Source organism: Ranitomeya variabilis, chromosome 1, assembly GCF_051348905.1.
Source record: "Ranitomeya variabilis isolate aRanVar5 chromosome 1, aRanVar5.hap1, whole genome shotgun sequence".
Taxonomy (NCBI): Eukaryota; Metazoa; Chordata; class Amphibia; order Anura; family Dendrobatidae; genus Ranitomeya; species Ranitomeya variabilis.
In genome coordinates, this window is record NC_135232.1 from 562,710,759 (window position 1) to 562,728,394 (window position 17,636).

General features: G+C 44.3%; 1 protein-coding gene across 1 annotated transcript in view; it reads right to left on the reverse strand.

The window, feature by feature from the left end:
- Positions 1-17,636, reverse strand: part of LOC143768235 (V-type proton ATPase catalytic subunit A-like) — a 565,121-nt gene that overhangs the window by 446,806 nt on the left and 100,679 nt on the right. Inside the window, exon 3 of the mRNA XM_077256931.1 lies at positions 5,841-5,985. Within this exon, the coding sequence (XP_077113046.1) occupies positions 5,841-5,985 (145 nt within the window). The remainder of the gene's footprint in view (positions 1-5,840; positions 5,986-17,636) is intronic.

The window sequence follows — 17,636 nt, forward strand, 5'->3', positions numbered from 1 at the left end:
GATATGTGTGAGATTACAGACATAGGGTTAGTGTAGGATATGTGTGAGATTACAGATGTAGAATTAGTGTGGGATACGTGTGAGATTACAGAGGTAGGGTTAGTGTAGGATATGTGTGAGATTACAGATGTAGGGTTAGTGTAGGATATGTGTGAGATTACAGATATTGGGTTAGTGTGGGATATGTGTGAGATTACAGATGTAGGGTTAGTGTAGGATGTGTGTGAGATTACAGATGTAGGGTTAGTGTAGGATATGTGTGAGATTACAGATGTAGGGTTAGTGTAGGATATGTGTGAGATTACAGATGTAGGGTTAGTGTAGGATATGTGTGAGATTACAGATGTAGGGTTAGTGTGGGATATGTGTGAGATTACAGATGTAGGGTTAGTGTAGGATTTGTGTAAGATTACAGAGGTAGGGTTAGTGTGGGATATGTGTGAGATTACAGATGTAGGGTTAGTGTAGGATACGTGTGCGATTACAGATATTGGGTTAGTGTAGGATATGTGTGAGATTACAGATGTAGGGTTAGGGTACCGTCTCACTATACGATTTACCAACGATCACGACCTGCGATACGACCTGGCCGTGATCGTTGGTAAGTCGTTGTGTGGTCGCTGGGGAGCTGTCACACAGACCGCTCTCCAGCGACCAACGATGCCGAGGTTCGCTGGTAACCAGGGTAAACCTCGGGTTACTAAGCGCAGGGCCGCGCTTAGTAACCCGATGTTTACGGTGGTTACCAGCGTAAAAGTAAAAAACAAACAAACCGTACATACTCACCATCTGATGTCCGTCAGGTCCCCCGCCGTCCGCTTCCCGCTCTGACTGAGTGCCGCCGTACAGTGAGAGCAGAGCGCAGCGGTGACGTCACCGCTGTGATCTGCTCTCACTTTCCGGCCGGCAGTCAGTCAGAGCGGGAAGCAGACGGCAAGGGACCTGACGGACACCGGAATGTGAGTATGTACGGTTTGTTTTTTTTTACTTTTACGCTGGTAACCACGGTAAACATCGGGTTACTAAGCGCGGCCCTGCGCTTAGTTACCCGATGTTTACCCTGGTTACCAGCGAACGCATCGCTGGATCGCTGTCACACACAACGATCCAGCGATGACAGCGGGAGATCCAGCGACGAAAGAAAGTTTCAAACGATCTGCTACGACGTACGATTCTCAGCAGGGTCCCTGATCGCAGTAGCGTGTCAGACACTGCGAGATCGTAACTATATCGCTAGAACGTCACGGATCGTGCCGTCGTAGCGATGAAAATGCCACTGTGTGACGGTACCCTTAGTGTAGGATATGTGTGCGATTACAGAGGTAGGGTTAGTGTAGGATATGTGTGAGATTACAGAGGTAGGGTTAGTGTAGGATATGTGTGAGATTACAGATGTAGGGTAAGGGTACCGTCTCACAGTGGCACTTTGGTCGCTACGACGGCACGATCCGTGACGTTCCAGCGATATAGTTACGATCTCGCTGTGTCTCACACGCTACTGCGATCAGGGACCCCGCTGAGAATCGTATGTCATAGCAGATCGTTTGAAACTTTATTTTGTCGCTGGATCACCCGCTGACATCGCTGCATCGGCGTGTGTGACGCCGATGCAGCGATGTCTTCACTGGTAACCAGGGTAAATATCGGGTTACTAAGCGCAGGGCCGCACTTAGTAACCCGATGTTTACCCTAGTTACCATTGTAAATGTAAAAAAAAAAAAAAAACACTACATACTTACATTCCGGTGCCTGTCACGTCCCCGGGCGTTCGCTTCCCTGCACTCCTCCTGTATCCTGTGTCAGCGCCGGCCGGCCGTACATCAGAGCACAGCGGTGACGTCACCGCTCTGCTTTACGGCCGCGCTTACACAGGATGCAGGAGGAGTGCAGGGAAGCGGACGCCGGGGGACGTGACAGGCACCAGAATGTGAGTATGTGTTTTTTTTTTTTACATTTACAATGGTAACCAGGGTAAACATCGGGTTACTAAGCGCGGCCTTGCGCTTAGTAACCCGATGTTTACCCTGGTTACCCGGGGACTTCGGCATCGTTGGTCGCTGGAGAGCTGTCTGTGTGACAGCTCTCCAGCGACCACACAAGGACTTTCCAACGATCACGGCAAGGTCGTATCGCTTGTCGTGATCGTTGGAAAGTTGCTGAGTGTGACGGTACCCTTAGTGTAGGATACGTGTGCGATTACAGATATTGGGTTAGTGTAGGATATGTGTGAGATTACAGAGGTAGGGTTAGTGTAGGATATGTGTGACATTACAGAGGTAGGGTTAGTGTAGGATATGTGTGAGATTACAGATGTAGGGTTAGTGTAGGATATGTGTGAGATTACAGACATAGGGTTAGTGTAGGATATGTGTGAGATTACAGATGTAGGGTTAGTGTAGGATATGTGTGAGATTACAGAGGTAGGGTTAGTGTAGGATATGTGTGAGATTACAGATGTAGGGTTAGTGTAGGATATGTGTGAGATTACAGATATTGGGTTAGTGTAGGATATGTGTGAGATTACAGATATTGGGTTAGTGTAGGATATGTGTGAGATTACAGATGTAGGGTTAGTGTAGGATATGTGTGAGATTACAGAGGTAGGGTTAGTGTAGGATATGTGTGAGATTACAGATGTAGGGTTAGTGTAAGATATGTGTGAGATTACAGAGGTAGGGTTAGTGTAGGATATGTGTGAGATTACAGATGTAGGGTTAGTGTAGGATATGTGTGAGATTACAGAGGTAGGGTTAGTGTAGGATATGTGTGAGATTACAGATATTGGGTTAGTGTAGGATATGTGTGAGATTACAGAGGTAGGGTTAGGGTACCGTCACACAGTGCAATTTTGATCGCTACGACGGTACGATTCGTGACGTTCTAGCGATATCGTTACGATATCGCAGTGTCTGACACGCAGCAGCGATCAGGGATCCTGCTGAGAATCGTACGTCGTAGCAGATCGTATGGAACTTTCTTTTGTCGCTTGATCACCCGCTGACATCGCTGGATCATTGTGTGTGACAGCGATCCAGCGATGCGTTCGCTGGTAACCAGGGTAAACATCGGGTAACTAAGCGCAGGGCCGCGCTTAGTAACCCGATGTTTACCCTGGTTACCAGCGTAAAAGTAAAAAAAAACAAACCGTACATGCTCACCATCTGATGTCCGTCCGGTCCCTTGCCGTCCGCTTCCCGCTCTCTGACTGTCTGCCGGCTGGAAAGTGAGAGCAGATCACAGCGGTGACGTCACCGCTGCACTCTGCTCTCACTGTACGGCCGGATCTGTCAGAGCAGGAAGCGGACGGCAAGGGACCGGACGGACATCAGATGGTGAGCATGTACGGTTTGTTTTTTTTTACTTTTACGCTGGTAACCACGGTAAACATCGGGTTACTAAGCGCGGCCCTGCGCTTAGTAACCCGATGTTTACCCTGGTTACCCGGGGACTTCGGCATCGCTCCAGCGCCGTGATTGCAACGTGTGACCGCAGTCTACGACGCTGGAGCGATAATCATACGATCGCTGCGACGTCACGGATCGTGCCGTCGTAGCGATCAAAATTGCACTGTGTGACGGTACCCTTAGTGTAGGATATGTGTGAGATTACAGAGGTAGGGTTAGTGTAGGATATGTGTGAGATTACAGATGTAGGGTTAGTGTAAGATATGTGTGAGATTACAGATGTAGGGTTAGTGTAGGATATGTGTGAGATTACAGATATTGGGTTAGTGTAGGATATGTGTGAGATTACAGAGGTAGGGTTAGTGTAGGATATGTGTGAGATTACAGATGTAGGGTTAGTGTGGGATATGTGTGAGATTACAGATGTAGGGTTAGTGTAGGATATGTGTGAGATTACAGATATTGGGTTAGTGTAGGATATGTGTGAGATTACAGATGTAGGGTTAGTGTAGGATATGTGTGAGATTACAGAGGTAGGGTTAGTGTAGGATATGTGTGAGATTACAGACGTAGGGTTAGTGTAAGATATGTGTGAGATTACAGATGTAGGGTTAGTGTAGGATATGTGTGAGATTACAGATGTAGGGTTAGTGTAGGATATGTGTGAGATTACAGAGGTAGGGTTAGTGTAGGATATGTGTGAGATTACAGATATTGGGTTAGTGTAGGATATGTGTGAGATTACAGAGGTAGGGTTAGTGTAGGATATGTGTGACATTACAGAGGTAGGGTTAGTGTAGGATATGTGTGAGATTACAGATGTAGGGTTAGTGTAAGATATGTGTGAGATTACAGATGTAGGGTTAGTGTAGGATATGTGTGAGATTACAGATATTGGGTTAGTGTAGGATATGTGTGAGATTACAGAGGTAGGGTTAGTGTAGGATATGTGTGAGATTACAGATATTGGGTTAGTGTAGGATATGTGTGAGATTACAGAGGTAGGGTTAGTGTAGGATATGTGTGAGATTACAGAGGTAGGGTTAGTGTAGGATATGTGTGAGATTACAGATGTAGGGTTAGTGTAAGATATGTGTGAGATTACAGATGTAGGGTTAGTGTAGGATATGTGTGAGATTACAGATATTGGGTTAGTGTAGGATATGTGTGAGATTACAGAGGTAGGGTTAGTGTAGGATATGTGTGAGATTACAGATGTAGGGTTAGGGTACTGTCACACTAAACGATTTACCAACGATCATGACCAGCGATACGACCTGGCCGTGATCGTTGGTAAGTGGTTGTGTGGTCGCTGGGGAGCTGTCACACAGTCAGCTCTCCAGCGACCAACGATGCCGAAGGCCCCGGGTAACCAGGGTAAACATCGGGTTACTAAGCGCAGGGCCGCGCTTAGTAACCCGATGTTTACCGTGGTTACCAGCGTAAAAGTAAAAAAAAACAAACAGTACATACTCACATTCCGGTGTCTGTCCCCCGGCGTTCTGCTTCTCTGCACTGTGTCTGCCAGCCGGAAAGCACAGCGGTGACGTCACCGCTGTGCTCGCTTTCCGGCCGGCCGGCGCTCACAGTGCAGAGAAGCAGAACGCCGGGGGACAGACACCGGAATGTAAGTATGTACTGTTTGTTTTTTTTACTTTTACGCTGGTAACCACGGTAAACATCGGGTTACTAAGCGCGGCCCTGCGCTTAGTAACCCGATGTTTACCCTGGTTACAAGCGAACGCATCACTGAATCGCTGTCACACACAACGATCCAGCGATGACAGCGGGAGATCCAGCGACGAAAGAAAGTTCCAAACGATCTGCTACGACGTACGATTCTCAGCAGGATCCCTGATCGCTGCTGCGTGTCAGACACAGCGATATCGTATGGATATCGCTGGAACGTCACGGATCGTACCGTCATAGCGATCAAAGTGCCAATGTGTGACAGTACCCTTAGTGTAGGATATGTGTGAGATTACAGATATTGGGTTAGTGTAGGATATGTGTGAGATTACAGAGGTAGGGTTAGTGTAGGATATGTGTGAGATTACAGATATTGGGTTAGTGTAGGATATGTGTGAGATTACAGATGTAGGGTTAGTGTAAGATATGTGTGAGATTACAGATATTGGGTTAGTGTAGGATATGTGTGAGATTACAGATATTGGGTTAGTGTAGGATATGTGTGAGATTACAGAGGTAGGGTTAGTGTAGGATATGTGTGAGATTACAGATATTGGGTTAGTGTAGGATATGTGTGAGATTACAGATGTAGGGTTAGTGTAGGATATGTGTGAGATTACAGATATAGCATTAGTGTAGGATATGTGTGAGATTACAGATACAAAGTTAGGGGAACAGAGGTCCTTCTGTTCCTCCTATGTCACCTTAGAGATACAATCATATATTTAGAAGTAACTTATAACTTACCGTTCCTTAAATTCATCCAGATTATGGAGCTGTAGATGTGGCTCGATGCTCGCCTCCATTTTTCCCATTGTCCTATTCCAAACAAATGCTAATTCCATGCCACATTTGTCCCCATCTCGTTGAATTTGTTTCACCAGGTAATTACCTACGGCCAAAAAACATACAGTTACTTGTAGAATACCCGCGGCTTCGTTCGCGGAAAATATGTTAAATTGTTGGTTACGGTAGCTAAAGTAAAATCTCCAGTGTCATCCTGAAATTGACATTTTCAGAGTGCTTCAGTAAATTTTGTCCACTTTAAATTTTTATTATTTGGGCATTTTATTAATTTGTCGTAACATTGATGTGAACAACAACTTTTTTTTAATTTCAACATTTTTATTGATTTTACATATTCAATACATATTATGAAGTATAAACTATTACAACTATTTTTTTAACTACACTGTGTTCCAAACTATTATGCAAATTGGATTTAAGTGTCATAAAGATTTAATCATTTTGTTTTTCAAATAAACTCATGGATGGTATTGTGTCTCAGGGCTCAATGGATCACTGAAATCAATCTTAAATACATGTGATAATTAGTTTTCCAGGTGATTCTAATTAAAGGAAAACAACTTAAAAATGATGTTCCACATTATTAAGCAGGCCACAGGTTTCAAGCAATATGGGAAATAAAAAGGATCTCTCTGCTGCTGAAAAGTGTTAAATAGTGCAATGCCTTGGACAAGGTTTGAAAACATTAGATATTTCATGAAAACAAAGGAGTGATCATCATACTATGAAGAGATTTATGACTGAAACAGAGTTCATGCAGATAAAGGCATATTGAGGAAGGTTTCTGCCAGACAAATTCATTGAATTAAGAGAGCAGCTGCCAAAATACCATTACAAAGCAGCAAAAAGTTATTTGAAGTTGCTGGTGCCTCTGGAGTCCCTCAAACCTCAAGGTGTAGGATCCTTCAAAGGCTTGCTTTGGTGCATAAACCTACTATTCGGCCACCCCTAAACAGTGATCACAAGCAAAAATGGTTGCAGTGGGCCCAGACATACATGAAGACTATTTTTCAAGCAGTCTTGTTTACTGATGAGTGTCGAGCAACCCTGGATGGTCCAGATGGAAGGAGTAGTGGATGGTTGGTGGATGGCCACCATGTCCCAACAAGGCTGCGACATCAGCAAAGAGGTTGAGGAGTCATGTTTTGGTCCAGAACAGCTGGTGGGGCCCTTTAAGGTTCCTGAAGGTGTGAAAATGACCTCTGCAAAGTGTATAGAGTTTCTGACTGACAACTTTCTTCCATGGTATAAAAAGCAGAAACATGCCTTCAGGAGCAGAAGCATCTTCATGCATGACAATGCACCATCTCATGCTGTCATGCTGCAAAGAATCCCTCTGAGTCATTGGCTGCTATGGGCATAAAAGGAGTTAAACTCATGGTGTGGCCACCATCTTCCCCTGACCTCAACCCTATAGAGAACCTTTGGAGTATCATCAAGCAAAAGATCTATGAGGGTGGGAGGCAGTTCACATCAAAACAGCAGCTCTGGGAGGCTATTCTGACTTTATGCAAAGAAATACAAGCAGAAACTCTCCAAAAACTCACAAGTTCAATGGATGTAAGAATTGTGAGGATGATATCAAAGAAGGGTCCTATGTTAACATGTAACTTGGCCTGTTGGGATGTTTTGGAGTTAAATAGCTTTTTTGCTCAGTGAATGTGACCTCCTAATGCTGCAAATTCCACAAATGAGCATTTTCAGTTCTTTAAAACATATCAAATGTTTAGAAATACTACTGTGCCTAATAATTTAGAACAGTGCATTTTGAGTTTTTATTCATTTTAGAGATTATACTGTTATTATTGGGAGGTTTCTTCAATAAAATTCGATGTATACTCTAAAGGGTGATGACTAGTGTTGAGCATTCCGATACTGCAAGTATCGGGTATCGTCCGATACTGCAAGTATCGGGTATCGGCCGATACTTGCTGTATCGGAATTCCGATACCGAGATCCGATATTTTTGTGATATCGGGTATCGGTATCGAAACAACATTAATGTAAAAATGTGTAAAAGAGAGAATTAAAATAAAAAATATTGCTATACTCACCTCTCCGACGCAGCCTGCACCTTACCGAGGGAAGCGGCAGCGTTCTTTGTTTAAAATTCGCGCTTTTCTTTCCTTTACGTGAGTCCCGGCTTGTGATTGGTTGCGTGCCGCCCATGTGACCGGGACGCAACCAATCACAGCAAGCCGTGACGTAATTTCAGGTCCTTCAGGATTTTAAAATTACGTTCCGGCGTTGTGATTGGTTGCGTCGCAGTCACATGGGCGACGCAACCAATCACAGCAAGCCGTGACGTAATTTCAGGTCCTTCAGGATTTTAAAATTACGTCCCGGCTTTGTGATTGGTTGCGTCGCAGTCACATGGGAGACGCAACCAATCACAAGCCGTGACGTCACGGGAGGCTGGACACGCGCGCATTTTAAAAAGCGCGCGTGTCCAGCCTCCCGTGACGTCACGGCTTGTGATTGGTTAATGGCGGCCATGTTGCCGGGACGCGGACCAATCACAGCAAGCCGTGACATAATTTCGTCACGGCTTGCTGTGATTGGTCCGCGTCCCGGCAACATGGCCGCCCTGACCAATCACAAGCCGGGACTTCACGTAACCAAGTAAAAGCGCGAATTTTAAACAAACAACGCTGCCGGTTCCCTCGCTGAGGTCCAGGCTGCGTCGGACAGGTGAGTATAGCAATATTTTTTATTTTAATTCTTTCTTTTACACATTAATATGGTTCCCAGGGCCTGAAGGAGAGTTTCCTCTCCTTCAGACCCTGGGAACCATCAGGAATACCGTCCGATACATGAGTCCCATTGACTTGTATTGGTATCGGGTATCGGTATCGGATTGGATCCGATACTTTGCCGGTATCGGCCGATACTTTCCGATACCGATACTTTCAAGTATCGGACGGTATCGCTCAACACTAGTGATGACTTTTATTAGACTGACTGTCATTTGCACCAACCATTTAGGAAAATCAGAGAAAAATGTCATTTGCATAATAATTTGGAACATAGTGTATTTTATCAAAAATGAAAATTTTGCACCTTACACAAACATATAAAACATTTACACCCAATTTACAACATCGTGCAACCCTTCCCCCCTCCCTCCAGAGTAATCTATAAGTAGTTCACGGACAATGAGTAAAATTGGTTAAACAACTATCTATTGTAGTGCTTTTTGGTAAACAATGTTTCTGGTTTTACCTTCAGGTGCATATATGAAAAGGTTTTTGGGGTTACCTACTCTAGAATAAGCAACGTACAACTGTCCATGTGAAAAACACGGGTTCTCCAAATTAACGCCGGCTACTTTAAGTGATTGACCTTGTGCTTTGTTTGTAGTCATAGCAAATGCAAGTCAGGTTGGGAACTGCAAACACTTAAGATTGAAGGGCATGTCGCTTGGTGGCAAAGGAATACGCGGAATGAAAACATTTGCTCCCTTGGAGTTTCCAAGAAGAATAGTGGCTTCAATAACATTGGGCATGAGACTCTCAATGCACAATCTTGTGCCGTTACACATATTTGGTGGGTCAAGGTTCCGAAGCAAAATTATTGTGGCTCCTATTTTTAAAGTGAGCTTATGCGATGGCATTCCAGGAGGCTCCAAAGAATTCAGGAACTATAATGGATACAGTACGGCTTCTTCACTCTCCATGACTGAATCACTGGACATGTATGGGGTCACTAGACCAGGCAGCCTTCCCTGAATTAGTAGATTTATGAAGATGACACTATCATTTTTAGGCCATAGGATTGCACGTAACCACTGATGGTTGTTAAAATTGTTGCAAATATCAGGGAAAACGTGGTCAATAAGTTCCATTACCGAAGATGTCATTTCACAAAAATCTTCCGGAAAAGAAATGAGACCAGTAGTGGAATCAGTAGGGAACCTGTCATTTCCAAGGCAGGAATCAGCTGGTGTGTAAATTTGTCCGCAGTTGTATTTCCCATCAAATGAACCGGCACATTAGTAGTAAGAGTTTGCTTCTGAACATGTATCCACAGATAAAAAGATTGCATAGGATAGTTATACATACTATATTATTGTTATACTGCCCTCTAGTGGGATGGAAAGAATTACACCTTATTGAAGAGTTAACACATATAGCCCACTGCAGTCTTCCCTACAGTTCCTTATATGTATTTTGCAGAGTATACCAAGCACCGATCAATATTTATGTATATCTCTCTTTATAAGGCAGCCATCACACTAGCAGTATTTGATCAGTATTTTACATCAGTATTTGTAAGCCAAGACCAGGAGTGGAACAAATAGAGGAAAAGTATAATAGAAACATATGCACCACTTCTGGATTTATCACCCACTTCTGGTTTTGGCTTACAAATACTGAGGTAAAATACCGACCAAATACTGCTAGTGTGACGGCAGCCTAAATCTGTATCATAGATACATAAGATGTAATTCTTTCCATCCCACTAGAGGGCAGTATAACAATAAAATAATATGTATAACTACCCCATGCATTCTTTTCCTTGATTTTGTATAAATTATTTATGGAAATTTGTAACTGTAGTCTTTTTTGATAATGAGATGATTATGATCTATGTGGATATATATTGAATATAGTTTCATAATCCCAGATAATGAGAATGGCTTTTGTCTGAGAACAATCATGTCTTTTTTTAAAAATTGTTTAATATTAATGCCACTTCGTACTTGAGTGTACCATGTATTGTCCAATCATGTGGTACCTTATAATTTATATGTTTTATTATTTATTGTGTTTAATAAAGATTTATTGATTTTAAGAAGAGTTCTCCAAGCTTTTTTGATAGGATAGTACAATGTTGTATTGGGTGGTCGAGCAGCTCTTTCCTCTGTTTTGTTAGGGTATGTGCACACACTGAGGATTTTGCTGTGGATCCGCAGCGGATTTGACCCTGCGGATCCGCAGCAGTTTTCCCTAAGTTTACAGTACCATGTAAACCTATGGGAAAAAAAAACGCTGTGCACATGCTGCAGAAAATTCCACGCGGAAACGCAGCGGATTATTTTCCGTAGCATGTCAATTCTTTCTGCGGATTCCGCAGCTGTTTTCAACAAGCACCAATAGGAAAGTGCAGTTGAAAACCCACAGAGGAATCCGCAAAAGAAACCGCGAGAAAATCAGCAGTGAAAAGCGCAGTGGTTTTGCACTGCGGATTTTCCAAATCCGCTGTGGAAAAATCGGCAGCAGAATCCGCAACGTGTGCAGATACCCTTAGGAGTAAAATAAACTCGGCCATTTTCAAGATGGACACTGAGATGAACTACAGTCGGACGTCTTTCATGGATGGGAAAATGTAGTAATCGCCACACGGCTTCATTACTACTTAGATACCTTCCCACCTGATACAGCATAATCTCATCAGATGTACATTTTAGATTCTCTAGCTGGAAAACTGCCATATCACTGCCCTTGTTAACATATTTGCAAATGTATTTCATTGACATAACAGTTACAATATTCTATGTTTCAAACATTTTTGAAAGCAGCGGAGAGTAAGGTACAACCCATCGATTATCTATTTCAATATCTGTGTTTTGTTTAACCCTTTTTAATCTGATTGCTGCAGTATATCCTCCCTGTTCAGGTTTTCGTCTTCTGTAAAGAGGATAACCATCATCTCCTGTTTGTGTTTCTACAATCAAGTTGTGAGGATACTTTTCAGTACATTTTCCTTCCTTCTTTCATACATGGCGGATCTTGGGTTAAGTGACCCACATGGGCCATGGATCATATTTTTAGAAATAGTTTCAAAAAGTACCAGATACTCTTCTGGATTTGGAAGCTCAGCAGAAGTAACACTGTCAATTTGATCAGGGCGTATCTTATCCTTTAGCCATATCAGTAAATGAGCATGTGGAAGACCTCTTTTTTGCCACTCAATTGAATACATCCAACACTGACTTTCCCAAAAAATGTAACACTTTAATTATGTCCATGAGCTTGATCAGTTATGTTTAAAAACCCTTGCTGTTAAATCATGTCGATCAGAGGGGCCCTGACCATTCAGAAGCTCTTCCCTTATCTCTGGCCAAGTTGGATTACAAGTAACTGTAATAAAGAAATCAGGGCGACCATGTATCCGAACATATGTCATGGCGTCCTGAGCATACTCATGCATATGTCTGGAACTTCCAGTAAATGTAGCTGGTAAAATAAACATACGCCCAATGTAAGCCATGTTGCCATCATTAGCAACCGAATCCCTTAAATGAACGTATTCATCCACTATACGTTTTTGTTGGTTCAATCGTATGTACAAAAGACTTTCACTTTCCACCTTGGCATACATATCAACTATAAATTGATGAAAAAGTTGCCTACATTGTAAAATGTGGTTAGAAGACCCATGTCTGATCATTATTTGGTAGGCATAAAAGTCCATAGCTGCCATTTTTTTATTGGTTGGCCTAGCAGTCTTGGGATCAGTCTGTGCTAGATTAAAGTGATCGCCATCTTGGCCATTCCAGTATATTATCGGATATTGCAGAGCTTCATATGATCTATGTGTTTCTACAATACGTTGAAGATTGTCGCTTCGTCACTGAATAATGATATCTCGGCGGAAAGTCCTGTCCAACTATTACAATAGCTACTTCGTTAACAGTGGGAGAATTAAATGGCCTTTCATGCTCGCCAACCGGTGTCTTGTCTGCTCTCATTCCAACATGCTATTCATCACTTGGTATTCTTTCTAAGGATATTTTGAAAAGGTTTACTAACTGATTGTGCTGATGGAAAAATCTTTGCAAATTCAACCCAATATCTTTTTTTGTCTCAAGTATAGCTTCATAACGTCTACCAGCTTGCATTTGTTCGTCTCCCAAAAAATACATTTGTAAAAAATTTGGATCTTCGTTTCCTACAGGAAGCATTGAAGCGATTTTGTGATATATTTGGCCCTGGACTTTAAAAGTTGGCATAAATCCTGCTTCCTGGAGTACAGCTGTCGTACCAAAGGATGTCATCTGAAAAGATTAATTGTATCTCCTAATATTTTGCAGAAAATGCTTGGACTCGGGAGTTGTTCCTGACATGAATGAAAGAAATATTTCAGGAGGTAGATCTAAATGTGGCAACTGACTGCCATTTGAGCAGCACATACCAGGCAATTCCAAGTTAAACTTCTTTGCTTGACAATGTTTGCATATTATGTCCATTTTTCCAATTATGACTTTCTGATGTGACCTATAGTCTTGAATTGGGCTGTAGTGAAATGCTTTCAAACTCAAATCAGCCTGCCTACATCTTTGCACACGTTGCATATGTCGTATGCGGTTATTTTCACAACGTTCATCCTTTTGTTCAGATGTTTCCATATTCCTTGCTTCAGCCTGCCTTATCAGATTCTTGAAGATGACATTCCCTTTCCTCTGATATCTCAGCTGCCTTACATTTAGCCTGTCGCATCCATTTAATTTCAAGCCACGAGTCACGTTGTTCACTTGTCTCAGCTCTTTGACACAATTTTGCTTTCTTAGCTTTTGGATGAACTTGCCCAATAGATGGTTGTTTTTTGGGCGGCATTTAAAAAAAAAAAACAGTCCTTAGGAAGGATTATGACCCTTTAGTATTCACCTGACACTGATAAGAGATGCAATAGGATGAACAGTAAATACAGAGCAGCCCTCACACAGTATTACTATGACCTGAAGGAGCTCACATCTTAGTAATGAAAACCGCTTCACAGGCAGACTTGCCTAGTTGCCCATAGCAACAAATCAGAGCCCAGCTTTCACTTTACCTCAGCAGCTTCAGTGATGAAAGCTCCCTGTACAGTAAGCAATAATGACAATCTTACTAAGGCCGGTTTCACACGTCCAGATAATTCCGGTACCGGAGAAAAATGTACCGGAGTTATCCGTGTCCGTGTGCTCACGTGGCACATCAGTGTGGCACACGTGCGGCAGCCGTGTGCCGCCCGTGTGCTGCCTGGGGACCACACGGACCGTGCAGGAGAGACAGCGCTACAGTAAGCGCTGTCCCCCCTGCGTGTGGTGCTGAAGGCTGCATTCATCTCTTCTCCCCTGCAGCGCTCGCAGGAGAGAAGGATTAAAAATCAAGTGGTTTTTTTTGTTAAAAATAAAGTTTGGGGTCACCTCCCGCCTCCCACCCCCCATGCGCATATTCATCACTGTAATGAGCGGTACCATGTGACCGCTCACACAGCACAAGCTGCCGGCACTGAGAGGAGGTATCGCGTGAGCTAGGTGAGTATTTCTCTGCAAGCGGGCGGGAGCGTGGGGGGTGGGAGGCAGGCTGGGACCCCAAACTTTATTTTTAACAAAAAAAACCACTTGATGTTTAATCCTTCTCTCCTGCGAGTGCTGCAGGGGATAAGAGATGAATGCAGCCTTCAGCACCACACGCAGGGGGGACAGCGCTTACTGTAGCGCTGTCTCTCCTGTGGGCATACGTTCACACAGAGGAGAGTGCACACTGTTCTCTGTGTGCACGTGTGTGGAACGTTTTGCGGACCGTGCTGCCGGAGATAAACGGACATGTCTACGTGTTTTCAACACGGACACATGGTCCATGAAAACATGCAGGCATGTGCATAGACCCATTCATTTGACGACGTGTGTCAGTGTCTCCGGTACGTGAGAAAACTGTCACTACACGTGCCGGAGACACTGACGTGTGAAAGAGGCCTAAGAGGCATTTTTCGCCTGACCAATATTGCTGCTCAGCAATATTTGTCCGTGTGCTTAGGGTGCATCCATCTGAGTGTGTTTGAATGCTTGTGTGGTCCTTGCGTGTGTGTGTAAGTGTGTGTGTGGTGTGCATGTGGTATTTATGGGGTGGTTTAATATTTGTGGGGGTGGTGTTGGGAGTTGTGTGTGTCTCGAGTGGTCTGGTGTTTGTGTGGTGTGTTGTGGCATTTGTGTCATGATTCTCAATGGCGAGAGAACATAGCCCAGCATATATGAGAACTAGCTCTTGGAAGATGGAAACTATACTGACCATGAACTAAACCTGCCGCACAACTAGAAGTGGCCGGGTAGCATGCCTACGTTTTTTAACCCTAGATGCCCAGCGCCAGCCGGAGAACTACCTAATCCTAGCAGAGGAAAAGACAGTCCTGGCTCACCTCTAGAGAAATTTTCCCAAAAGGCAGACAGAGGCCCCCACATATATTGGCGGTGATTTTAGATGAAATGACAAACGTAGTATGAAAATAGGTTTAGCAAAATCGAGGTCCGCTTTCTAGATAGCAGGAAGACAGAAAGGACACTTTCATGGTCAGCAGAAAACCCTAACAAAACACCATCCAGAAATTCCTTTAAGACTCTAGCATTAACTCATAACACCAGAGTGGCAATTTCCGATCACAAGAGCTTTCCAGACACAGTAACGAAACAGCAGCTGTGAACAGGAACAAAATGCAAAAACACACAAGGACAAAAGTCCAACTTAGCTGGGAGTTGTCTAGTAGCAGGAACAAGCACAGAAGGCTTCTGATTACATTGTTGACCGGCAAGAAACTGACAGAGGAGCAAGGTTATATAGCGACTCCCACATCCTGATAGGAGCAGGTGAACAGAGGGGATGATGCACACAAGTTCAATTCCACAAGTGGCCACCGGGGGAGCCCAGAATCCAATTTCACAACAGTACCCCCCCCTCAAGGAGGGGGCACCGAACCCTCACCAGAACCACCAGGGCGATCAGGATGAGCCCTATGAAAGGCACGGACAAGATCGGAGGCATGAACATCAGAGGCAGTGACCCAAGAATTATCCTCCTGACCGTATCCCTTCCATTTGACCAGATACTGGAGTCTCCGTCTGGAAACACGAGAGTCTAAGATCTTTTCCACAACGTACTCCAACTCACCCTCAACCAACACCGGAGCAGGAGGCTCAACGGAAGGCACAACCGGTACCTCATACCTGCGCAACAATGACCGATGAAAAACATTATGAATCGAAAAGGATGCAGGGAGGTCCAAACGGAAGGACACAGGGTTAAGAATCTCCAATATCTTGTACGGGCCGATGAACCGAGGCTTAAACTTAGGAGAAGAAACCCTCATAGGGACAAAACGAGAAGACAACCACACCAAGTCCCCAACACAAAGCCGAGGACCAACACGACGACGGCGGTTGGCAAAAAGCTGAGTCTTCTCCTGGGACAACTTCAAATTGTCCACCACCTGCCCCCAAATCTGATGCAACCTCTCCACCACAGCATCCACTCCAGGACAATCCGAAGATTCCACTTGACCGGAGGAAAATCGAGGATGAAACCCCAAATTACAGAAAAACGGGGACACCAAGGTGGCAGAGCTGGCCCGATTATTGAGGGCGAACTCCGCCAAAGGCAAAAAAGCAACCCAATCATCCTGATCCGCAGACACAAAACACCTCAAATATGTCTCCAAGGTCTGATTAGTCCGCTCGGTCTGGCCATTAGTCTGAGGATGGAAAGCAGACGAAAAAGACAAATCTATGCCCATCCTAGCACAGAATGCCCGCCAAAATCTAGACACGAATTGGGTCCCTCTGTCAGAAACGATATTCTCAGGAATACCATGCAAAAGAACAACATTTTGAAAAAACAGAGGAACCAACTCGGAAGAAGAAGGCAACTTAGGCAAGGGAACCAGATGGACCATCTTAGAGAAACGGTCACACACCACCCAGATGACAGACATCTTCTGAGAAACAGGCAGATCCGAAATAAAATCCATCGAGATGTGCGTCCAAGGCCTCTTCGGGATAGGCAAGGGCAACAACAATCCACTAGCCCGAGAACAACAAGGCTTGGCCCGAGCACAAACGTCACAAGACTGCACAAAGCCTCGCACATCTCGTGACAGGGAAGGCCACCAGAAGGACCTTGCCACCAAATCCCTGGTACCAAAGATTCCAGGATGACCTGCCAACGCAGAAGAATGAACCTCAGAGATGACTCTACTGGTCCAATCATCAGGAACAAACAGTCTTCCAGGTGGGCAACGATCAGGTCTATCCGCCTGAAACTCCTGCAAGGCCCGCCGCAGGTCTGGAGAAACGGCAGACAATATCACTCCATCTTTAAGGATACCTGTGGGCTCAGAATTACCAGGGGAGTCAGGCTCAAAACTCCTAGAAAGGGCATCCGCCTTAACATTCTTAGAACCCGGTAGGTACGACACCACAAAATTAAACCGAGAGAAAAACAACGACCAGCGCGCCTGTCTAGGATTCAGGCGCCTGGCAGACTCAAGGTAAATTAAATTTTTGTGGTCAGTCAATACCACCACCTGATGTCTGGCCCCCTCAAGCCAGTGACGCCACTCCTCAAAAGCCCACTTCATGGCCAAAAGCTCCCGATTCCCAATATCATAATTCCGCTCGGCGGGCGAAAATTTACGGGGAAAAAAAGCACAAGGTCTCATCACGGAGCAGTCGGAACTTCTCTGCGACAACACCGCCCCAGCTCCGATTTCAGAAGCGTCGACCTCAACCTGAAAAGGAAGAGCAACATCAGGCTGACGCAACACTGGGGCGGAAGAAAAGCGGCGCTTGAGCTCCCGAAAGGCCTCCACAGCATCAGGGGACCAATCAGCAACATCAGCACCCTTCTTAGTCAAATCAGTCAATGGTTTTACAACATCAGAAAAACCAGCAATAAATCGACGATAAAAGTTAGCAAAGCCCAAAAATTTCTGAAGACTCTTAAGAGAAGAGGGTTGCGTCCAATCACCAATAGCCTGAAC